Consider the following 25,766-nt stretch of genomic DNA (forward strand, 5'->3'; position numbering starts at 1 on the left):
TCCAGCCTGGGTAACAAGAGTGAAACTCCGTCTCAAAAAAAAATAAAAAAAAAATAAAAATAAAATAAAAAAAATAAAAAAAATTAAAAAAAAAATGTAAATCATATAAAGCAGTATAGTAAAATGCAGATAAAATCTAGGATGTGGGTATACATTATGTTCACTGTAAAATTTTTTAAACTTTGTTATCTGTTTGGAAACTTTCATAACAAAATGTTGGGAAAAATATGAATCAGGCATCCGCACCATATGAGGATAAATGATGTCACAATATGCTACAAAAAGGGAAACTTCTAATGGTTCAAAAAGAAAACATGGTTTAAAAAAAAAAAACTACATTATCACCCAACATACAACAGCATAGGCGCATCAAACCCAAGAAACCTGTAATTAACTCCATATTCACCTTAAAGATGTAATCCCATTTCAAAGAAACAGCATCAGCTATCATACTAAATTATGTCAATCTGAATGTTACTAGTTTTGTAGATGTGCTTGTATTTAATTTGTAAATTTGTTTCAGTTTTGTAGTTGTATAAGCACAAAGAGTTTAGATTGGTTTTTATTTATATTTACTTATAACAAAAATAATTAAAATGCAAGGGACCTTGAATAGTCAGAAAAACTCTGAAAAAGAACACAGCCTGAGCAATGTCACAAGACCCCATCTCTACAAAAAATTAGCCAGGCATGGTGGCATGTGCCTCTAGTCCTAGCTACTTGGGAAGCTGTGGCAGGAGGATTGCCTAAGCCCAGGGGTTCAAGGCTGCAGTGAGCTATGATCCCACCAATTTGATCCAGCACTCCAGGGTGACAGATCGAGACCTTGTCTCTTAAAAAAAAAAAAGAAAAGAAAAAAGAAGAACAAAGTTGGAGAACTCACATTTATTTCAAAACATAATACAAAGCTACAATAACCAAGACAATGTGGTACTGGCATAATAATAGACATACAGACCAACAGATTAGAATTGAGAATCCAAAGATAACTCCATGTATCTATCTATGGCCAGTTGACTTTTATCAAAGGTACCAAGACCATTCAATGGAAGAAGACTAGTTTTCAACAAGTGCTGCTGGGGCAACTAGACATACACAAGCAAAAGAATTGCTTGTGGACCCCCACCTTATACCACATACAAAAATTAACTCAAAATGAACCACAAACCTAAATGTAAGAGCAAAAACTGCAAAATTCTCAGAAGAAAATGTAAGGGTAAATCTTCATGGCCTTAGATTAGGCAATGGTTTCTTAAAAATGACACCAAAACTACAAATCACCAAAGGAAAAACAGATCAATTGACTTCATCAAAATGAGGAACTTTTGTGCATCAAAGGATACTATCAAGAAAGTGAGGCCAGGCGCAGTGGCTCACACCTGTAATCCCAGCACTTTGGGAAGCCAAGGCGGATGGATCACCTGAAGTTGGGAGTTCGAGACCAGCCTGACTAACATGGAGAAACCCCATCTCTGCTAAAAGTACAAAATTAGCCGGGCATGGTGGCAAATGCCTGTAATCCTAGCTACTCAGGAGGCTGAGGCAGGAGAATCACTTGAACCCGGGAGACGGAGGTTGCAGTGAGCCAAGATCATGCCATTGCACTCCAGCCTGGGCAACAAGAGCAAAAGTCCATCTCAAAAAAAATGAAAGTGAAAAGCAATATATAGAATGGGAGAGAGTATTTGTAAATCATATATCTGATGAGGGTCTAACATCTGGAATAGATAAATAATTCTTATAGATTTACAATAAAAAAAATTCAATTTTAAAATGGGCAAATGATCTGAATAGACACTTCTCCAAAGAAGTTATATAAATGGCCAATAAGCACATGAAAAGATACTCAAAATTATTAGTCATTGGGGAAATGCAAACCAAAACCACAATGAGATGCAACTTCACATCCACTAGAAAGCCTGGAATAAAAAACACAGGCAATAACAAGGGCTAGTGAGGATTTGGGGACATTGAAACCCTCATACATGGCTGGTGGGAATGTAAAATGGTGCAACCCCTTTGGAAAACAGTTTGGCAGCTCCTCAAAAAGTGAAACACAGAGCTACCGTACGACCCAGCAGTTCTGCTTCTAGGTCAAGAGAACTGAAACTAGTTTTACACAAAAACTTGAATACGAATATTCATAGCAGCATTACTCGTAAGAGCTAAAAGGTGGAAATAATCCAAATTTCCATCAACTGATAAAGAGATGAACAAAATGTGGTATATTCATATAATGAAATATTCAGCCAAAAAAGAAATGAAGTACTGACTCCATGCTACAACATGAATAAAACTTGGAAACATTGTGCTAAGTGAACGAAAGAGGTACAAAAGACCAGTTATAGTATATTCATAGGAAATGGCCAAAATAGGCAAATCTATAGAGACAAAAAGCAGATTAAAGATTCTTGCTGGCAACAGAGGTAAGGACTGACTGCTATTGGATATTAGGTTTATTTGTGGAGTGATGAAAAGCTCTAGAACTAGGTAGCAGTGCTGATGATAGTTACATAATTTTGTGAATATACTAAAAACCACTAAATTGCACACATTAAAAGAGTAAATAATATGGTATATAAATTAATCTCAATTTTTAAAATAAAATAAGTCAACTCTGGGAGTCCACTAAGGGAGAAAAATCCAGGAAGATGGCCTAAACAGCGAGGCCATAACCCCTCGGTCTTGCTTTGCACTTGCCTAAGGGTAGAGGCAAAAATGTCTCAAGCTCAGCTGGGCTCCACACATCGTCTACAGAACAAAATTTGCTAAACGAATGGCTAATGTAAGTTCCAAAATTTGGTCCACAGGATATCCAGGCCACAGGATAAAACACACACAGGAGAGAGATGTCTTCTCCTGAGAAAAGTTCTCTTACTTCTCAGAGTCCACAAGGTTTCTACGGGGAAGTCTGAGATACTTAAAGAATGCTTCTAATGTTCTCCAAGGAAACTATTTCCATGAGACCCATTTCTGAAAACAAATATGAAATTTTTAGTGTTACAATTTATAAATTGGTCGCCTCTGCTTCTGAGCTCTTCCACATAAGTAAATGATGCTTTTATCATGTTTGTTTAAAGCTAATTGAGATTCTCACCAGGAAATGGCACCATTTTTACACAGACTACAGAAAAAAAAAGGTTACGTCTATGCTCCACATCCATGCTGACAGCCCTTTTCATTTACTCCCTCACTTATTAAAATATGAGCCAAGAAATGCCAGACACTGAAAAGATGGTAGTTTAAAAAAACATCTGGATGCAGTGGCATGGGCTTACAGTCCTGCTACTTGGAAGACTGAGGCAGGAGGATCGCTTGAGCCCAAGAGTTTGAATCTAGCCTGGTTAACAGCAAGACCCCATCATTTAAAACAACAAAACAAAACAAAAAGCAAAAACAAAAACCTAACATCAGCTTCACTGCGCTTACAAAATCCAAATCCAAACAAGACAGGCTTTGAGCAAGTCATCACAATGGGCACCATGTGTTTTATCCTAGGAGACGTGCAGGCTGCTGTCGGAGCATAAAGCAGAGGAGCCGGTGCAGAAGCCACGAAAGTACCCCTTCCACCCCGCCCCAGTAGGTGGTTTCAAGCTGAAACCTAACAAGGCTCTCTATCATCTGACCACTATCTCCATCTCTAGCTTTGTGTCTGAGAGCTTTTTGCTTCTTTCAGTTCCTAGAACAAGCTGGGCTCTCTCAGATTTTGCACAAGTAGGATGTTACTGATGAAGATGAGGAACAAAATCTGCAGACGGTGGAGAGTGTGTCTGATGCCCAGAAAAACTGACAGGGCACAACTTGTTCTAGGAACTGAAAGAAGCAAAAAGTTCTCAGACACAAAGCTAGACGTGGAATAATGGTTAGATGATAGAGAGCCTTGAAAGATGTTTTAGGGACTGTGGGCTAAGGCCCAATGTGAATCTTACCCTAAGGGCAATGTGAAGCCAGGGATCAGACTTGAGGGTAGCAAGACCAGAGGCAGGGAAACCAAATAGGAAGCTGTTTCAGCAATCCAATGGAGAGAGGACAGGAACCTAGCCTAGGGTAGGGGTGGAGGAGTCAGGGAGCAGACAGACCTAGGAAGTATTTAGGATGTAGAATCAATAGGACTTCCTATGGGAAACAAAGGAGAGAAAGGAGTTAAGGACACCACACAGATTTCCGATTTAGAAAACTTGGTAGTCAGTACTGTGAGTTTACAGAGAGAGAGCAAACTGCAGGATGAATAAGACTGGTGTGGAGGTGGGAAAATGGGTGCCTCAAGGACTCTGGCCTGTAACTGACGCTTTGGTTGCTGTGATACCCACCCCTGCTAAATCTCATCAGCATCTCAGATTCAGTAAAGGCACACCTGGCTGGGATGAATGTACCTTACCCTGGTCCTTTCTCTGGAAGATCCACCTCAGCCGACAGTGGACTATAGACAGGAATGCTGACATCGTAGCCTTGCCGGTAAGTCCACGTAGAAAAGCCGCCACCAGCCAACAAGGCCCTGAGAGCAAAGGATGTTGTTAAATGGTGAGAAAGAAACGACTTATTCTGACATGCACTGTGGAGAGGAATAGGAATTACTGAGTCTTTATTATCAAAACCAGCTAATGTTTACTGAGTCATTTTTCTATAAAGACACGGTGTTAAATGCCTTACACACACATCTCCTGACCATCAGCTGCATTCTTTCCTTGAATCACCAGCCTTCTCCCAGGGTGCTAAATAGCCTTTCCTTACTTGCCAGTTTTTAAAACATGTCACAGCCCAGAGGACACCTTATGGACAGCCTCCCTGCTACCTCTTTCATATCCCATCCACCTCTCCCTCGTCATGCTTTATAATTCAACGCATTTACAATAACAGCAATAACAGTTCTGCAGGGGAAGACTGGCTGGGGCAGTCACTTACCAACCACTGACTGGAATCTCAGAAGACAACGGGCCTGGTGCGCAGTGGTGGCCAGAAAGTATCATATCTCACGTCGCTTATACCTCAGCCTCTCTCCAATCCCTGCCCCAAGTGGTTCTTTCCACCGTCATCCCAGAGCTATGTGTCAATCATGTAGCCTCCACTAGCTCTCACTGTCCCTTCCAGCTACTCAGTCTTACTAACCCAATTCCCTCTACAGGAAGCAGAAGCTAGAATTAGACCCTCAGTGCTTCTCTTGCAGTTTGCTTATACCAGCCTTTACTCTCCTTAATTAGCAAACAGTGACCACATTGTTTTAACTGCATCCAGCAAGTAGTACAATGACACTTCATCAGAGAAAGGAAGCAGGTGTGTATCACACCAACTTTTACTGTGATTCTGTCCCAGGACCCCAAACTCATCAAAATCACTTTCTAGGGCAGAGCTTTGCCAGTTGCACACACTGCAAAGTCTGAGCCAAGATGTCTGAACGGAGAAACCACATTTTTTGCAATATTGATTGCTACCAATCCCCTCCCTGCCCTGATGACAACCTCCATTCCCTTCTAACATGAACAGTTTAGGTTCAAAGATTTTCAAACCACCCCTGGAAATCCCACTCTGTTTGTTTAAGCTTTATGAAACCAAGAACTGGTGAGTGAGGTAATGTGCAGGCTAAAAACTTCTCCAGCTGCCAGTCTACTCTGTAAAATGTAATGACTATCCTTGGTACCAACATACGGTCTTATTTTTCCTGATTAGCATGCAGCACTGAATCCAACCAACATGAATTTGGGCAGGTTCCATGACCATAATGGCAAGCAGACTCTATGGGCCCCATGGCCTATGTGCAGAGAAGCAGACATGGATGCAATATTCAGCCACCAGGCAGTCCAGGTAAGCCAGGGTCGTGGGCGATTAGGCTGTTAAACTCACAGCCCCAGAGGAGAAGGGGTTGTGTATGTGGAAAGAAAGGAAGCAGGTGTCTATCACATCAACCTTTACTATAATTCTGTCCCTGGGGCCCGAAACTTGTTATTCTGTCCCAGTGGGGTTAAAGTGCACATTCAGCACTGGCGGTAGGAAAGCAGCAATCGGAAGCATGCCTTACACTGAAGATCATACACGTGCAATCACCCTTTGTCATTTCAAAAAGAGCCACCACTGCAATTAGTCAAACTGGCCTCATGCCAGCCCTGCTACTGACAAGACTTTAAGGCACTGTATCTTCTTCTGCCAAGGTCTCCATTACATTCTAATGGAGAAAATACTCTTAAGAATCCCTTGCTTTACAGAACACATGTTTTACATTGACTGAAAAGTGAATTTCTCAACAGCACATTCTGTTTTCTCATTATGTATCCCAAAATCAGAGATCAGTTCCAAAGCTGCAAGAGACTGAAGAGAAAACCTGCAGCTAAAGAAGTATTAATATGATGATATGACTCCGCTCAGGCCAAGTATTATATCACTGGAGGTGTTCTCCAGCATTTTGAGCGCTTCACAGGGCTGCCTGATTCTAGGACGCCTCCTTTGACACTGAGCCTTCCTCCCCACGGCCTCGTCCTCTCCACCTTCCCTGATCCAGTGTTCTGCATCTTTTCTCACAGCTGTCCTCCTGCTATGTAAGTATTCACAGTGCCTAAACACAGTAAGGCTGCAAGTTTGTCTTTTGCTTTCCTTTAAACTATGCAGGGAATAAGGCCTGCAAATACTTCAAATATAAAGCTTCAGGCTTTGCATAAAACAAAACCCAAATAAGCTGATTGATTCTATCGGTCATCCTATTTGTTCACTGACTCAAACAAACTGTAAAACAATATTTGTGAGACAGGGAAATATGGGCAAAGGCTAGATATGTAGTGACTATGTGGTGATATTGAAAAATTACTGTTAATTTTCTTAGGTATGATAATTGTATTATAGTTAGGTACATTTTTTTAAAAGGCTGTATCATGGAGAGATTCACACAAAAATATTTACAGATGTCATGATCTAATGTCTGGGATTTGTTTCTAGACAATCCAGCGGAGGTGGAGGTGGATGAGAGCAAGGATGAAACAAGACGGGCTGCAAGCTAATGATTATCGAAGCTGGACAGAGGATACGTGGGGCTCACTGTACTAGTCTCTCTTCTTTATACAATGTGAAATTTTCCATAACAAGTTTAAGCAAATAAATACATACCCACAGAAAAGTAGATATGTGTGAGAGAGATTTGCAAAAAAGGATAATAAAAATCTAAGGTAGTAAGGATATTACAGAACAGATCTGAGAACACTAACATCAGTTAAGTCATTAAACATGTATAAGCCATTAAATATGTCCCATTTAAGTTAAAATAAGATTGGTTTGTAGGTGTGCTTATGTCTAAATCCATAGGAAAAAAACTAGAAGATATATCATATTTTAACAATAAGTATCGGCCGGGCACAGTGGCTCAAGCCTGTAATCCCAGCACTTTGGGAGGCCGAGGCAGGTGGATCATGAGGTCAAGAGATCTAGACCATCCTGGTCAACATGGTGAAACCCCGTCTCTACTAAAACTACAAAAAATTAGCTGGGCATGGTGGCGTGTGCCTGTAATCCCAGCTACTCAGGAGGTTGAGGCAGGAGAATTGCCTGAACCCAGGAGGCGGAGGTTGCGGTGAGCCGAGATCGCGCCATTGCACTCCAGCCTGGGTAACAAGAGCGAAACTCCATCTCAAAAAAAAAAAAAAAAAAAAACAATAAGTATCTTTCAGTAAGGGAGTGAAAACAGAGGAGAGAATCAAAGTAGATTTTTACATTTTACTTACACACTTGCATGCTATTCAACCCTTGTACAAAGTGTATATGTATCATGTATATGGATTTTTTTTAACTGAAAGAGAAATAAAAACATTTAAGGAGCATAAAAAACCATATTCACTAATCAGACATTCCCCTTCAGTCCAGGTCCTTGTATAAAATAATTTTTAAGTAATTACACCTATGACTTTGAACTTTAGGAGATCTTAAAGCAGTCTAATCTAGCCCATCTGTTTTCTAATTTCCAAACAATCTGACATACAGCTCCTGTAAAAATCACTCTGAATTCCCAGTTCTTGCCTCCTTTAAATCCAGAAACAAGAAAGAAGGATAAGAAAAATTAACAAACAAATCTCCTATTCCTTACCACAACCAGAAGGCCACCTAAGTTTCAAAATGAAATTTCCCACAACCAAAGACAAAGAAGGACTAGATGGTGATTCATTACCTGCTATAGGATTGGCTATAATCCCTTACAAAAATACATGCACAGGGAAAACGATTTAACCTTCCCGATCCTAACACCTAAACACTAGCAAGTATTTACACTTTCTCCTGTCTACTTGACACCTTCCTGCAGAGGAATAAAACTGCATTTAACATGTGCACTTGATAAAAATAAAATCCAACTCCCATGCGAATGCATATACCAAAATGTCAGCAAAAAGTGAAATGCCCCAAACAGAAAGAAGCCCTCTGAAAAGAAATCCAGAACAGGAGGTGGAGGCTCTACATTCCTAACAGCTCTTTTCCTTCCCTTCTCTGTTCTCCAAAGTATTTCACTTCCCCAGAACAACCAAATCCACAAAACAGTAGCCCACTCAGGAACAAGTACACCTTCTCTGGCGCTGACAGCCAAATAACGGGATTGCCCTGTGTTCAGCCGCTTTCTACAGCATTTGTGCACCCGGACTGCCCTCTATTGTCCAAAATGGTCTCTACACCAACGTTGAGGGGTGATCCTGGGGTGTTTGTCTCTTCTAGTTATAATTGTATTTCCAGACAGAAATTCAAAACTGACTTTAGATAATCACTTAAAGCAAAGAAGGCTTAGATTTAATCTTCTGGGGAAAAGGAGTCTAAGTGTTGATTTTCATAAATGATAATGTTAGCCTCTAACAAGTTGAGAACTAGCCTCAGGCTGTTCTCAGGCTAATACCTCAGGCTGTTACCTTTTCAATAACAATGATTTTAAGAGTTACACACCAACTGTAATAAGACTGGTGATAAACAAGTTTAGGTGAACTCTTAACAATCCTGCCCCTTGAGTATTGCCCAGGACCTTTATACTGGGCCCCAACTTTCTGCTTTCCTCAAATCCTTGAACCAAGCACTAAGGGAGGTCCCTTAAGTAGCACCTCATGCCAGAGCTTTCCAAGAAAGCTCACACCAAAACGTTTCAGTCCATGGATGAAAGGGCAGATGAATACAGTGAGTGAACTCAAAGTCACTCTCATGAAGTCATGGCCACTCCACACCACATCTGCCTATTTGGAAGGTTTTTCTAGAAGGAAGGAAAGGTAAGGGGGCAACTAAAGAAGGCAGGCAGGCAGGCAGGGAGGGAGGGACAGACAGAAAGAACGCTACTGACGGAAACAACAGACGGTAAATGAGAATCAGTATGCCCCACTGCCCTCTATATCTCAGGCTTTCGGTACCACTTTCACGTATCGATGCTGCCTTTTCTCAATAAGCTATGCATCTACTTGTGGCAAACGCTCCCGAATTCAGAGAGAACTAGCACAAGCCAGTCACACCTTCAGGGGCTGGATGTGTTACACGCAGAAGTGTACAACCCAGAGCAGGAAAACAGTTTTAGAGGCTATGCCAGGACATAAGCCCTAACTGGTTTTCCACAAAAGATTAAGCACTTGTAAATCTTCATGAGGAAAATATCTAGGATAATTTTCTAGTTTAATACACAATTCTGATTACGAAGTATGCAGTAGATTTAGGAATATAATTTCACATGAACAAAAGGATCTTGCATTTACTTAATCCTCAGAAACCCATTACAATGACAGCCCCAAATATGCCTCCTACCTGTCTCTGGGGACATCCAGGGCTGTGTTATAATCTGGAGGACCTCCAGGCAACATGTTGAACAATAGGTGATTTGTACCTCGATCCCACCTGTCAAGAAATTTAAAATGTAGGAGAATTCACATGTCAACTATGAAGAAACAAGAGTCAGTTACTGGATAATGAGCAGCAAGGACCCCCACGCCCAGATAGGACCGCTTCTCAGGTATGCAAAGTAAACTCCTAGAAATCCCAACAGTACATCAGACACAAGTCTGGCTCCATGATAGAAAAAACAGACAGACATGTACTTCAAGCTTGTCCCATACAGAACTGCTTCTAATAATGAAAAGTTGAAAACTACACAAATGTTAACCATTTGGTTAAAGAAACAAAAAATAGGTTGGGCATGGTGACTCACGCCTGTAATCCCAGCACTTTGGTAGGCCAAGGGGGGCAGATCACCTGAGGCTGGGAGTTCCAGATCAGCCTGACCAACATGGAGGAACCCTGTCTCTATGAAAAACACAAAATTAGCCGGGCATGGTAATGCATCCCGTAATCCCAGTTACTCGGGAGGCTGAGGCAGGAGACTCACTTGAACCCAGGAGGCGGAGGTTGCAGTGAGCTGAGATCGCACTATTACACTCCAGCCTGGGCAACAAGAGCAAAACTCCAACTCAAAAAAAAGAAAAAAAAAAGAAACAAAAAATAAATTAGAGAAGCCTGGCTAAATATATGGTAGAACATCTCCAAAATGGAATACTATGCAACCCTTAAAGTTATATAGTAAAAGAACATAAAATCATGTCATAATTTGGAAATATATACGTGACATATTAAGGGAAAAAAGCAAACGAGCATGTACTGTGATCCCATTTGGGACAAAACTTTATATACCTATACACATGTGTATGTATATTTTTAATAACAACAAAATATTAATAATGTTTCTATCTTAGAGACAGGACTTCAGAATGAATCTTAGATTCTTCTTTTTGCTTCCTGTATTTTCAGACTTCTTACAGTGAATGTGTATTATGTAAGTGCTAAGAGGAGTGGGGAGCATATTTAGATTTAAAAGGAAGAACACAGGAAGAAGAGCCACCCTTAGTTTGGAAACTCTAAGAGGCTGGGAACCCACAGCGGTAGTGCCGGTGACAGCAGACTACTCTTCACGGGCACACAGGCAGATGCTGCCATAGGCCTCACGCTGCAAGTCAGTCCCTCAAACACACCGTGTCCTGCAAGAAGACAGCATTGGGAAAGCCGACTCAAGAGCAGAAGCATTCCCGTCCTTCCCTTCCCTTTAGTTTCCCGAGGGCCATTCGAGAATCTCTTGGGCACTGGGCTGTAGGAGTGTGAGATACCTAGAGAGCTGGGCCAAGGCTTGCGCTGTCTCCTTGATGCGGAGTGTGTTCTGGTTAAGCACATCGATGGAGGGCACAAACAGGCAGGCCCGGCTGATGTCATCAGTGTAGTAGTCACTGTCTGAGATGGCTGTGAGCAGTTCATTATACTCCCGGGAGATGGTGTTGCTGACAGGGACGCCGAAGTCATCCACGTACTTTTTCAGAGCATAGATATACACCTTGATTTTGTTCTTTGGGTTGAAGCCACAGCGGTAGACATCAAAGCACGTGTGCATTCTGCAACTGAGATCCCCCCGCTCTGGGATGGGACTGTCGGCCGGCAGCCTGACCACCGGCACATCACGGACGCTGCGCTTCTCTACATTCCAGTCATTGGAGGACTCGATAGAATGGGGCCAGAACTGAAACATGCCGGTGGCAATGAGGCCCAGGAGGACAATGGAGAAGAGGGTGATGTAGTAGATTCGGTGCTTGGTCTTCATTCTTGGGATGAGGGCAGGACCCCGGATGTTATACTTGACCGACGCACACATAATGACACAGACAGCCTCTTCCTCACACTCCTGGTCACCAGGGAGAGAAGTAAGAAAAATCAAATATTTAGGATGGCAAATGACACTTGAAAAGACTCTTCAACTTTCTTTTTTTTTTTTTTTGAGGCAGGGTCTCACTCTGTCACTCAGGGTGGAATGCAGTGGTGCAACCTCAGCTCACTGCAACCTCCACCCACCCACCCCAGGCTCAAGCGATCCTCCCATTTTAGCCTCTCGAGTAGCTGCGATCACCAGGCCCAGCTAATTTTTTGTATTTTTAGTAGAGAAGGGGTCTCACCATGTTGCCCAGTGTGGTCTTGAACTCCTGCGCTCAAGCCATCGGCCTGCCTCCGCCTACTAACATGCAGGGGTTACCGGCGTAAGCCACTGCACCCAGCCTCAACTTTTAATGTACCTGTTTCTTTCCCTTAAGTGGTGTGGTGAAATAACAAAAAGGGATTTTGGACACTTCTTATAAACATATAGAAATATATATCTGAATATATGAATATATGTAGTACATAATTTAATACTTCATATATTTAATATAAATATCAATACATAATATAAAATATAAGTATACCCCATCAATATACATTCACTTAAAGCAGAAGCTGGCAAATGTGGGACTCTGGGAAGGAGGGCTCTGACTAACGCAGAGAAATCAAAAGTGGAATCGCTAAAGACGGTTATTTTGTTTTATTTCAAAACACTTGCTTAACATAGAATAATGATTAACTGGACAAACTGATGCTTCATAATTCTAAAATCTGTTTTTGGCTGGGCGCGGTGGCTCATGCCTATAATTCCAGCACCTTGGGAGGCCGAGGAGGGTGGATCACCTGAGGTCAGGAGTTTGAGACCAGCCTAGCCAGCATGGCAAAACCCCATCTCTACAAAAAATACAAAAATCAGCCAGGTGTGGTGGCATGCACCTGTAATCCCAGCTACTCGGGAGGCTGAGGCAGGACAAGTGCTTGAACCCAGGAGGTGGAGGTTGCAGTAAGCTGAGATCGTGCCACTGCACTCCAGCCCGGGTGACACAGTGAGACTCCATGTCAAAAAAAAAATCTGTTTTCATTCACTTATTCATTCAAACCATTACTGAGCCCCCATCATGTACTGTGAAGGAAACAAAGATGAAAGCAAAGACCCTACTCTAATGAGGGAGAGAACACAAAACTATAAAAAAAAATGTAAAAACAGCACTAGGAAAATATCGATAAAGTACAAGAGTATCAATAAGAAAAAATTAATCTTTCATCTTTAAATAAAATATACCGTGATGATTTGTAATGAAGGTGATGGTTGCATTTAGATGAATGGAAGAAATAAAGAAAGGAATGGGGCAGGAGAGATGGAGAGAGGAAGAGAAAGAGGGAGAGAGAGAGAGAAGGGAGACAGGGAGGAAAAGGGCCAATGTGGTAGATTCATTCACAAAGACAAGCACCAACAATTCTTTCCACCCCCGAATTTGCATGGCACTTCTCCAAACAAAATGTAGAATCCATGTCCCCTTCCCATGAATCTAGGCTGGTTTTACGATTTGCTTTGACGAAGAAAAGGTGGCTGAAGTGATGTTCTGGGATTTCTGAGCACAGGACTTGAGAGGCCCTATAGCGTCTGCCTTTGCACTCTTGAAATAAAGTTTCACAAGACAACATTTCAGCTGGGTACTGTGAGTATACAGTATTAGCCACAGAACATGCAATGAACCCTCCATTTTTCTATTCTGTTATTCTATGGCTTTTTAAAAAATTCTAGCCAGGCCGGGCGCGGTGGCTCAAGCCTGTAATCCTAGCACTTTGGGAGGCCGAGGCGGGTGGATCACGAGGTCAAGAGATCGAGACCATCCTGGTCAACATGGTGAAACCCCGTCTCTACTAAAATTACAAAAAATTAGCTGGGCATGGTGGCACGTGCCTGTAATCCCAGCTACTCAGGAGGCTGAGGCAGGAGAATTGCCTGAACCCAGGAGGCGGAGGTTGCGGTGAGCCGAGATCGCGCCATTGCACTCCAGCCTGGGTAACAAGAGCGAAACTCCGTCTCAGCCTCCTGAGTAGCTGGGATTACAGCCATAACCTACTAGATCAATTATACTATCCAATAATGGATCCTTCATAGTTTAAAAAATATTGTTTCCATGTATAACAAAACTGAGGTTAGGGGAACAAAAATTGTATTCACACATGAGCTTTACAAATTTTTATGAGTTGCAGATTAACTATAAAAAAGACATATCACAACAAAATGAAACCAAAGATAACAAGAAAATAATAAATAAAACACAGAAATTAATTCAAAAAGAAAACTAGAAATGGTCAATAAGGCTAAAAGTTGTTTTTATAAAAACAGACTAATAAAATTCTGGTAAGATTAATCAAGAATTCAAGGAAAAAAAGGTGCAAATAAATACCTGAAAAAGGGAACACAACTCTAAATGCTGCATATATTTAAAAGATAAGACGATATCAATGAATTTATGCCAATAAATTTGAAAACTCAGCATGGAAAAAATTATTTTAAAATATACTTATCAAAAGCATCTCAAGGAGAAACAGCAACTCTGAGTAGTTCTATAACATTAAAGAAACCAAACCAAAGTTTAAAAATCTCCCTATAAAGAAAATTCCAGGCCCAGAAATTTTTCCAAGTTCTACCAAATATTCAAGAAATGATAATTCCGATTTTCCATAAATTATTCCAGAGTTCAGAAAAAAAGAGGAAATATTCCAAAGCTCCTTTTAGGAAGCTAGCATAGGCATCATACCAAAACCTTAGAACAGCGGTGCTTAAAGTATGCTTCAGGCACCCCAGGCCCTTTCAAAGGGTTATACTAGTTTAATAGTGACATTTGCTTTTTTCACTTCCATTTTCCAGAGGTTACATGACTTTTGACACTGCAACAGACTGAATGTAGAAGCAGATATGATAATCCAACTACGTTCTGTTAAGTTTTTTCAAAAATGTTAAAAGATACCAATTCACCATCTCAAGATGCTAAACTGAGCAGAATATTTATACAAAGAAAATGCTACCTAGATGTATCAAACCCAAACTGCTAAAAAGAAAGTTAAAGAAGAATATTAAAAGCAGCCAAAGGGGAGAAAAATCTATTCAAGGTAGATCTTAAAACTAAACATAAAAGGAAAAAGTACAAAATATTTAGAACACAACAGAGAATATCAGTGACATCTGGCAGAGAATGATTTCCAAAACAAAATACGAAAAGCACCAACCATTAAGGATTTTCCATCAAAAACACAATAAGGAAGGAAAAAGGCAAGCTGCAAGCCTGAAGAATATATCTGCAGCTCATATAACCAATAAGGATTTGCAACCTGAATAAACAACTGTATGAAGCAATAAGAAAACAAAACAAACAAAAAGAAAACAAAACAGAAAACCAGAGAAAACACACTTAAACAGGAATTTCACAGAAAAGGAAAAAAGAGCACTTAAACATATAAAAAGATGTTTAGTCTCATTAAAGGTCATGGAAAGTAAAACCACAACGAGATTCATACCCAACAGCATAGGCAAATGTAAGGGTCAAACACCACCAAGAATTGTTGGAGGAGACATGGAACCACAGGAACTGACTCCAGGGTCCCAAGAGGCCTCAGCAGAAGCTCTGGAAGGAAGAGGGAGCTGACACCCACTGTGTTAGAGTCTTAAACATCACATTTTACTTGCTATCATAGTTTGAGTCCCCTCACACACACCACCCCCTCCCTCCAAAAAAGACAGAGACAAAGATAGGAGTGCAAATAGTCTACTTACTTGGGAGGTGATCTCAGAAAGCCACAGTGAGGGAGCAAGGAGACATGCCACAGGGCAAAGCCAATAAAGAGTGTGTTCTTCGGCTGGTTACTGCAGTGTGCCACAGGGGTTCCTAAGGCTACCAGGGGCCCTCTGAAAGCTCATTTAGACTACAGCTGATCCCTAAGCAGAATGGGAGGCTAGAGCATTTATCTGCAACACCTAGCCACTATTGATTGAGGGTTGCCTGGTACTGGTATCAGCTCGGACCCTATACCCAACAGCCCTATAAAGTTTTACACATTATATTTTCTTTGCTGAACAGCTAGTCTGATAAAGATCTGCAGTTCCCTTGAGGAAGGATGGGAGAATGTCCATCTATACATGCAGGAATGTTGCAAGATCTTTCCCGAAAGAGATCCAGCCTCTCCTTGAAATTGAATTGAAATTCATGGGATATGAGTCCAAGAAGTGGCTCATATCTGAAAACGAGGTAAGAGATAGTGAGTTTTCCATTGTAGCAGCTGACATCAATCTTCTACTTGCCAGCTCTTAATTTTTTCTGTTTTACTGATTATACAGGTCAAGCAGCACCATGGCCAGCTGCCATCTTAGAAACACCATGCTTTATTCACACCATAGTGGGACAAGATTCCCCAGCTGTGAGTCCAGCCTTCCTGCTCATTCTGGGCACTATGTCTACTTTGTCTCTGATGGTTAACTGCCACCATCTGGCCTCTGCTACTTCAGAATCCTATCATCCTCATTGATACTTGGGAACCCAGTTCCACAGTAACATCTTCTAAGGTCGATCTTGTCCTACAGAGAACGGCCAACACTGAGCTCAAAAATGCAGGTCCCCTCACTGGGCATTCCATATTAGCAGAGTGAAAGGAACAGGCCCTCCCAGGAGTGTAGGCAGGAGGTGCAGGTGATTCCTTCCTCAATACTCGGCCAAGATAGTTCTGATGCCTCCACCCCATTTACTGCAGTCCAAAGTATCTTGACTTTCATTAGCACCATGACGTTTTAGGCCAGGTAACTCTTTTTTGTAGGGAGCTCTTCCATACATTAGAGGTGGTTGAGCAGCATCCCTACTCAGTAGAAGCCAGAAGCAACCCCCAGCTGCAACAACAAAAATATATCCAGACATTGCCAAATATCCCTTGGGGAGGCAAAATCAGCCCTGGTTGCAAACCACTGGTATGGGTCACTGTTGTGTCCAAGCTTCGAGGAGCCTGCCCAGCCTCAAACAAGACTGGCTCCAGCTGTCTTGCTAGGTCACCAAATCCTGAATCATGAGAGAACGCTTCCCTGTCAACAGGTTCTCTCCTCTGCAGCTTTATATTCCACCACTACCACCTTCTTTGGTCTAACACCCTAAGATTCTCCCCACCCCACCCCCACCATGTTTCCCTAGTTTCTCTTGGTCCCTATTAGCCAGGTCCTGTACCTCCTTGAGAAACTGTCCTTTCCCGCTCAGGCAATGCTGAGATCTGAGGGGAGGGGAAGGCAGATCTTGAGGAGGACAAGGATCATACGGTGAGGCATCTGCCTCAAGTAAGAGCTCTGCACAGTGTCCAAGCAAGGAGAGACTGCTGTCCTCTGCATCAGAGAGGTGCAAACCTCTACTGGCACAGGGGATCTAAGAAAATTTGGGAATTCAAAGTTCTCATTGCCTCCACCCAGATACCTCCATCCAGGTCCCAGGGTCTCACATCTTGCTACCATCACCCTGACTTTGCAGAGGCAACCTGTCAAGGCTGTGCATTCAGCTTCCTTTGCAGTTCTGCCACAAATATAATTAAATTCTGGGCCTGACCTTCAAGAGAGCCTAACCTCCAGCTGCAGGAGATTCGGCCACAGAGCCTTCTGTCTTTCACAGTGTACCTTGAGTTGATATCTGGCTGATCTGGGTGTGGCATTCTCTTACTTCAAGGCTTCTAAGGAAGGTAACAAGAGCCAGTCAACTGCATTATCCTTATCATTACCACTGTCCATACACTGCTCAAGTGCTAGAGCTACCGTACTAGCCAATGCTTTTCTTCCACCTGAGTCCCATCGCGACCCACTGCCAGTGACATTCTTACTACAACTGTGATGTTAGAAACTACCACGGGTTACCAACACCTCACTTAATTAATACTAGTAGCAAAGGGGTCCTTGGTACCAACTGAGGGTGAGTGATTCCAGTTTCACAATTCTATCTCACAGCCTGCTTTCTAGAGCCACTTCTAGTACCAACTATCTTGGTCTGTGCTCTGCCAAACAAAGAGAGAACAACTTGAGTGTAAGTAGCTTGCAGAAGGTGAATCCAGAAAGCCAGAGTGAGGAAGTAAAGAGAGGAATCAGAAGGGTGCACACTTGAGCTGGTTACCAGACTGAGCCAGGCCACAGCGCCCAGTCCTTCTAGGATCTCTCTGGAGAAACACAGAGAACATACCTCAGAGCTGTCCCTTTGGAGGATGGGAAGCCACATCATTCAACCACCAAAGCCCACTCCACAACAGCTGAGGGACACCCCCAGACATGTAAACTCCTCCACGCTTGTGAAGTGTGTTGACATAAGCTAAGTGAACTCCCACACATCTGTATCAAACTCTGAGGAATAAAAGCCGAGAGATATGGCAAGCACTTGAGGTGGAATAAACAATAAAAGAAATGAGAGGGAAAGGATGAGAAATGAAAGGGGAAATGCCCCTTACTAAGCAGTGCTTTAGAGAGAGAGGATCTAAAGGATCTAAAGCAGTGCTTTAGAGAGGATTTTCTCTGGGAGCACCCACATTACCTTTTATACACTTCATTCTAGCACTTGCCACATTTTATGAATTGGTTATGTATAAGTCTGTCTCTTCTACTGGTTGTGATTTTTCCTGTAATCAGTTATTCATCTCTGCTTAGTATTCCTAGTACCTAATACCAAATCTGGAACATATATTTAAGCCAGGCACAGTGGCACACACCTGTAATCCCAGAACTTTGGAAGGCTGAAGCAGAAGGATCACTTGAGTCTAACAATTTGAGAACAGCCTGGACAACATAGCGAGACCCTGTCTCTACTAAAAAATACAAAAAATTAGCCAAGTGTAGTGGTGCACAAATATACTCCCAGCTACTCAGGAGGCTGAGGTAGGAGGGTTTCTTGAACACGGGACGTTGAGGCTGCAGGGAGCCACAACTGCATCACTGCCCTCAAGCCCAGGCGATAATGGAGACCCTGTCTCCAAGGAAAAAAAAGAAAACAGAACATATTTAATATAAACATAAACATTTGTTGAATGAACAAATGTCTCTATCCTTCCCAGCTCCATAGGTACATACAGTTTAGCATCTAAGTTTTGAGTTATTATATGCGATGACCTCTGATTATTATCTTTCCTAAATAAGAAGGAATTTCCAAAGGAGGAGGGGGAATGACTAGATATTTCCACAGACTGAACTTTCTGTACCCATCTCTAAACACCCTCCCCTCCCACCACCCATCATACACAAACATATCCAAAGAGCACCATTACTCTCACCACCCCTGCCTTTATAAACCTGTGCTACACTGGACCCCTTTTGTAAAACTGCCAGCCTAGACCGAAGTCACAGCGCTTCTGACTCAGGACACTCCAAACTTACCCTGTAACACACAGAACCCATCCTCCCAGCAACAGTTTTCACATGCTGAAACACAAAGAGATGGAATATCTCCAAACCATCATCCAAGAAGAGAAGTCATAATCTTTCTGTCCAATGAGACTGCTCCCTGCCACCAAGAAGTTAAAAGCCCCGGAAGACGGCAGACTGAAAGGAATCTTCTACTAATGAATGTTTATTCCATACAATACCATAACCTGGATCAAAACAAGAATTTCAGCCTGACAAACTTTATCGCCTTGAAACACATCAAACCTGCCCCTGCAAAACACTGGAATCATCTGGCTAGCTGTCAAGCACTGAGTCACTGGAAAAGTCTTTTAACCCCCATCTATTGTGAGGATGAGATGCATTTTCTGTTCCTGGAATTATTTATTCCTAAAATTTGCTTGAATAACCTTTCCTTGGTGCTTCAAGTTATAGCCAATCCACTTAGTCCAATGTTTTGAGTCACGGTCTCTTGTCTTAACCTTTACATTTTATTTATTTATTTATTTATTTGAGACAGAGTCTCACTCCGACACCCAGGCTGGAGTGCAGCGGAACAATCTCAGCTCACTGCAACCTCTGCCTCCTGGGTTCAAGCAATCCTCCTGCCTCAGCCTCACAAGTAGCTGGGATTACAAGTGTCTGCCACCACACCTAGCTTTTTTTTTTTTTTTTTTTTTTGTATTTTTCGTAGAGATGGGGTTTCACCATGTTGGCCAGGCTGATCTTGAGCTCCTGCCCTCAAGTGATCCGCCTACCTCGGCCTCCCATAGTGTTAAGATTACAGGTGTGCGCTACCACACCTGGCCTCTTCTTCACCTTTTTAGAAAGGTCCTTACAGCTGAACTCCCCGGGTCACAGTTACACTGGATCTTAACCCAACCATTCCTAAAAACAGAGGAACCAAATATAAGCAAAAGGAAAAAATGACCACAATTCATTGCTTACTCAATAGGATTCTTTATAATTAAAGTTATGTTATGGCTAAATGCCCCTAAAATTATTTTTAATTAAAAACCATGACCTTTTAATTGTGAGAATTATAATACAATGTGCATCATTAAATAATTATTATCTAAAACTTACTGAGCACTTACTACATGCCAGGTCCGTTTTAGGCACTTAATAGTCTTATTTAATAATCATAATAGCAGTATAAGCCAAGCTATTGTTACCTTCATTTTACAGATGGGGATAGCACAACAGAAAGTTTAAGTACCTGGCCCAATATGACACAACTAGAAATGCCAAAGCCAGGATTCACAGCATGGCAGTCTGGCCCCAGAGTTAATTATCCATTCATACCTTCACATGCAACCAGGAAGCTTAAGTCGGGGACAGTGAATGATGGAAACGGAATCATCTGTTTGATTACCGTGAACAGCCTTTGAGTTCTGCACGTCACAAACTCAGTCCAGTTAAAGCGCTTAGAGCACTTACCTGACTTACAAGAAGAATTTAAATGGACATATGTCAAGACCACATCTTCACACAAATAAGTCAAGAGCCTTTCTAGATTAGCACTGCCCAGTCAGTAACACCAAGCAATTCTTTGATTCTCAAAATTGTGTGTTTAGATCTGGTTCCCACTGCCTGTATCAAAGCCCCAGACACCCCTGGGCTTCAAGGCGAAGGCCAGAACCAGTGTGCTCTTGGCCACCTAGTCTCCAAGCTATGTAACATGCCCCTGACCCCAGCCCGACGCACCACAAGAACACCTAGTCCCCTGCCTAACATGCCACCAGCAATCTAGTCCCCAGCCTGACATGCCACCAGCCACTCAGTCCCCAGCCTAACATGCCCCCCCCACACGCACACACGCCCCAGCAACCCAGTCCGATGTCTAACACGCCTTCAGCCACCTAGTTAGTCCCTGGCCCAACATGCCCTCGGCCACCCAGTCCCCGACCACTTAGTCCCCAGCCACCTAGTCCCGGGCCACCCAGTCCCCGGCCTAACATGCCCCTAGCCCCTTCCCTGAGGCGCAGGACGTCCCCATGGGAGGAATCAGATCCCTGTGGCTGGCGGGAAGGTGGCAGCAGGAAGGGAGAGGTCACGGCGGAGGGCGGAGGTTAAAGGGCGGGTCCCGGGAGGAAAGAAGGGAGCGGACTGGAGGCGAAGGTTGGCGTGGACAGGTGGGTACCAAGATGCTGCAGGCGCGGCCGCGGCCGGGGGACAAGGAGAAGCAGGCGTGGAAATCGGAGCGCTCCAAAAGCGGGTAGTCATTGTCACAGCCCCAGCGGGGTGGGGGGTGACCGCTCGCAGCCCACGGGCCTCCACCGAGCCACCCCACGGCCGCGCACCCTCCGCCCCGGTCCCGACCCAGCCGCGGCCCCAGGAGGCCGGATCCCCCGCCCCAGCGCCCGCCTGGCCGCCGCCCTGACGCGCCGCGCTTACCTCAGCCACGGCTGCCTCCCGTTCGGCCCCGCGCTCGGTCACCGGCTCATGCCGCGTGGCGCGGGGCACCTCCGCCCGGGTCTGATCGCGCCGAATCGCCAGCCGCCACCGCCACGGCCGAGTCTAGGGAAGCCAGCAGCCAGCGCCGGGCAGGCGACCGGGCTCCGGGGCGTCTGACACCAAGCGCACTGCGCATGCGGGAGCGGCCGGGGCCGCGCCCCCTGCTGGACAGGAGGAGTCAGGGCACCGCTGTAGTGTTTTCCCAGGCAGGCGCGCGAAGCTCGAGCTCCGCAGTGAAATAGCCTCATTCACAAAGAATCCGCAAACCCAAAGGAGACACCACACGTCGCTTATAAAACTAACAAATATGTAGACGTTTTATTATAATCAGTGCTGGTGAGCGTACAACATTCCTGGAGGGCAATTTGGTACTATCCATTAAATGGAAAATGCTGGTACCCTTCCTTCCAACAAGCTCTCCGTATAGTTTGTTCTATGGATATTCTCAACAATGTTTGTCAAAAATTTCAATGACAGCATTCTTTCTAATCATAGCCAAATGCTAGATACAATCGAAATAAATTATGGAATTTGATTCGACTGGAATAATGTGAGAGAGTGCAATATATATGGGTAAGAAAATATCTCCAAGACATAAACAGCAGGCTACAAGTACGATCACTTAGGTAAAATATGCATATGCAAAAACAAGAGGGAGAAATATATAAAGTAGGTGCTTATACTCAGGCATGTGTATAACTTTTTTCTGGAAAGAATGCAAGAAGGAATCAACAGCTTTAGGTGGATTTGTCGAGGCACAAATGGAAGCATTTATGGCCATGCAAGGTGGCTCACCCCTGTAATCTCAGAATTTTGGGAGGCCTAAACAAGAAGATCGCTTGAGCCCAAGAGTTTGAGTTCAGCCTGGGCAGCAGAGCAAGACCCTGTCTCTACAAAAACTAAAAAATTGGCCAGGCATCGTAGCACCTACTTTTAGTCCTAATCACTCAGGAGGCAGAGACAGGAGGATTGCTTGAGCCGAGGAGGTCAAGGCTGCAGTGAGGTGTAGTCGTGCCACTGCACTCCAACCTGGACGACAGAACAAGACCCTGTCCCGCTGTAAAAAAAAAAAAAAAAAAAAAAGATACAGCATTTTTGTGTTGTAGCTTTCTGTATTGTTTACATGATTTAGTACTATACGTGCACAGTAAAACCGCGGTCATAAAGCAGAAAGTGAAGTCTAAAACATTACATTTAAATTTAAATTTAAATTCAGTGCGATGTTGAGAGGTTAATAAAATGACCCCTGGGCCTGGTAGAGCTGTGGGTCTGGCTGCAGGATCCAGATCCTTTCTGGTCCCAGGTGTACTTTGGCGCCATCTGGTGGAAGTTGTCACGGACAACTTAAATATTCATGGGGATGATTCTGATTCTGAGACTAGATAATAACTGAGGCTTCCGGCAGCAAGCATGATTCCAGGGATATTTTTGTGAATTTAATACCTGCTTATCACAGATCTGGGGAGAGTGGGATGAGAGCATTCTGGGAAAAAGACATTCATGTTCTGCTTCTCCACATCCAAGGGAGCATTACTCTGCTCTCCAAATCCAAATCCCCCTTGCGAAAGATACAAAATTTAGCACACATCCACCCCATTTGAGAACTGGACGGGTGGAGAGCAGTGACAATCACCCGTGGAAGGGTATCCAAATTTCTCTTATCCCAGGGAATATTGTTTTTACTTTTTTAAATAAGTCAACAGTAGCTATCTGGGCTGGAAGACCTCTTTTTTCTTCTCCATATTTATCTGTACTTTAAAACACGTATGTTTTTAATTAAGCCCTTGTTCTTTTATAAAATGAGAATCTGCCATGTTAAAGAACTATGTGAGGCATAGCCTTTGAAGAACACTGCCTATCTTATTTACTTTCTATAACCTTAAACTCGCCTAATGCCTGGGATATAGTAATTGCTCAATAATTATTTGTTGGAGAAAGAATGCCTAGACATTGAGAGGAGCTACCTAGAAATAAGACAATAAGATTATTCAAAGCAGAAGGTAAAAAGTGGCATAGGAGAGTATAAACAAAATGCTACAGAATTCAAAAAAGAAAGAGGTCACATCCAATTGGAAAGATTTCAATCAACAGTTGATATCTTTGTTAATCCTGGAGGATACTTATGATTTTGACAGAGAGGTGCAAAGGGCATTCCAGCTAGGGAAAGAAAGTCATAAGCATGTGTTAAAGGCGGAAAAGCAGCTGGGCAGAGTGGCTCACACCTGTAATCCCAGCACTTTGGGAAGCTGAGGCAGGAGGATTGAGACCACAAGTTCAAGACCAGCCAAGGCAACAAAGTGAGATCCTCCCCCCATCTCTGCACGCACAAAAAAAATCAATAAATAAAAATAAAGAAAGTAAAGCAATCAGAAAGAGCAAGTGTTTTTCAATCCAGTGTGATTTACACAGTGTGGCTATATTTCTAGGTATAGAAACCATGCAAGTAATGGACATGGGAAAATATAGAAGCTGTGAAATTAGAAGCTACATGATGTAAAAGTATCCAAGGATGACTTCAGAGAGGAGCAGGAAATAAATTATAAGCCAGGACCTGAAAGTTTCATAGTTAACAAAGTCCAAATTTTATCTTCTTTATCCTCTACCTGAACATAATGACCTCAGAACAGTGACCTCTTACTACTTTACTTTCATCTCATGTGATATTGTTGACTGGTCTATTAGTTACACCTGCAGTTTTTTGTTTTGTTTTGTTTTGTAATAGAGTCTCGCTCTGTTGTCCAAGATGGAGCGCAACGGTGCGATCTCGGCTCCCTGCAACTCCCTGCTCCGGTTTCAAGCAATTCTCCTGCCTCAGCCTCCTGAATAGCTCAGATTACAGGCATGAGCCACCATGCCTCACTTGACAGAAGAAGACAGATCTTGGCTTCTGAGAAGGCAGAAAATCAACTTAGTAGTTGGTGGTTGGAGGAGGAGAAGCTGTAGAAAGATACTGCATTACTGAATTTGAAGGTACAGGGCAAAGCAAAGATTACCCAGATACCCCCTTACCCAGTGAGTCAGGAAATGTGAAAGTTGGGGTTAGAAAGGGAATGGCTTTCATGGAAAATAGCGTCATCAGGGGAAAGTGAGTTTCCAGTTAGGAGGAATAGCTGGTGTCGGGCTGAATCCCATATTTAGCACTTCCTCTAAATACAGTTGGTTCTTGAACAACACAGGTTTAAGCTTTGCAGGTCCACTTCCAGGAAGACTTTTCTCTATAAAAGTTACACCAAGTGTGCCTGCTTCTCCAGCTTCCCTTTCCACCTCTTCTACCTATCCTGCCTCTGCCACTCCTGAGACAGCGAGACCCATCCCCTTTCCTCCTCCTCCTTAGCCTACTCAACATGAAGCTGAAGAGGCTGAAGATTGTTATGATGATTTACTTTCACTTAATGAACAGTAACTATATTTTTCTTCCTCTTGATTTTCTTAATAACATTTTCTGTTTCTTATAATATTTTATAAGAATACAATATTTAATATACATAACATACAAAATATGTTTAATAGACTATTTACATTATCAGCAAGGCTTCCAGTCAACAGCAGGCTATTAGTAGTTAAGTTTTGAGGAAGTCAAAAGTTATGAACAATTTTTCAACTGCTTAGGGGATTGGCACCCCAAACCCCACATTATTCAAGAGTAATAGAGGTATATAAGAATGGAAAAGGGCGGCCAGGCATGGTGGCTCACGCCTGTAATCTCAGCACTTTGGGAGGCTGAGGCAGGTGGATCACCTGAGGTCAGGAGTTCAAGACCAGCCTGGTCAACATGGTGAAACCCTGTCTTAAAAAAAAAAAAATGGAAAAATGCATATTCTTTTTTTAAATTATATTTTAAGTTCTGGGGTACATGTGCAGAATGTGCAGGTTTGTTACATAGGTATACGTGTGCCATGGTGGTTTGCTGCATCCATCACCCCATCATCTACATTAGGTATTTCTCCTAATGCTATCCCTCCCCTACCCCTCTGCCCCCTGCTATCCCTCCCCTAGCCCCCAACCCCCTCACAGGCCCCAGTGTGTGATGTTCTCCTCCCTGTGTTCATGTGTTCTCATTGTTTAATACCCACTTACAAGTGAGAACATCTGGTGTTTGGCTTTCTGTTCTTGCGTCAGTTACCTGAGGATGATGGTTTCCAGCTTCAACCATGTCTCTGCAAAGGACATGAACTCATCCACAAGAGGCATATACTCTAAAGAAAAGGGCTTCATAATATAATTGATCTGTGGGATCTTAGGTTGGCTCAGCTTAAAATAGCACTGGCAGGCAGGATGGCAGGCTAGAAAACACCTA

General features: G+C 43.0%; 1 protein-coding gene across 2 annotated transcripts in view; it reads right to left on the reverse strand.

The window, feature by feature from the left end:
* Positions 1-21,704, reverse strand: part of EXT2 (exostosin glycosyltransferase 2) — a 162,109-nt gene extending 140,405 nt beyond the window's left edge. Inside the window, exons 1-4 of one of the 2 annotated variants that reach the window (XM_032283534.1) lie at positions 21,410-21,704; positions 11,085-11,650; positions 9,736-9,825; positions 4,379-4,495 (exon numbers count right to left, since the gene is read on the reverse strand). In XM_032283534.1, coding sequence (XP_032139425.1) covers positions 4,379-4,495; positions 9,736-9,825; positions 11,085-11,620 — 743 coding nt within the window. In that variant the 5' untranslated portion in view covers positions 11,621-11,650; positions 21,410-21,704. Of the gene's footprint in view, positions 1-4,378; positions 4,496-9,735; positions 9,826-11,084; positions 11,657-21,409 lie in introns of those variants that run through there. The other variant, XM_032283535.1, reaches the window with a different exon arrangement.
* Between the last annotated feature and the right edge of the window lie 4,062 nt (positions 21,705-25,766).

Source organism: Sapajus apella, unplaced genomic scaffold, assembly GCF_009761245.1.
Source record: "Sapajus apella isolate SASKATOON/1434 unplaced genomic scaffold, GSC_monkey_1.0 scaffold14, whole genome shotgun sequence".
NCBI lineage: Eukaryota > Metazoa > Chordata > Mammalia > Primates > Cebidae > Sapajus > Sapajus apella.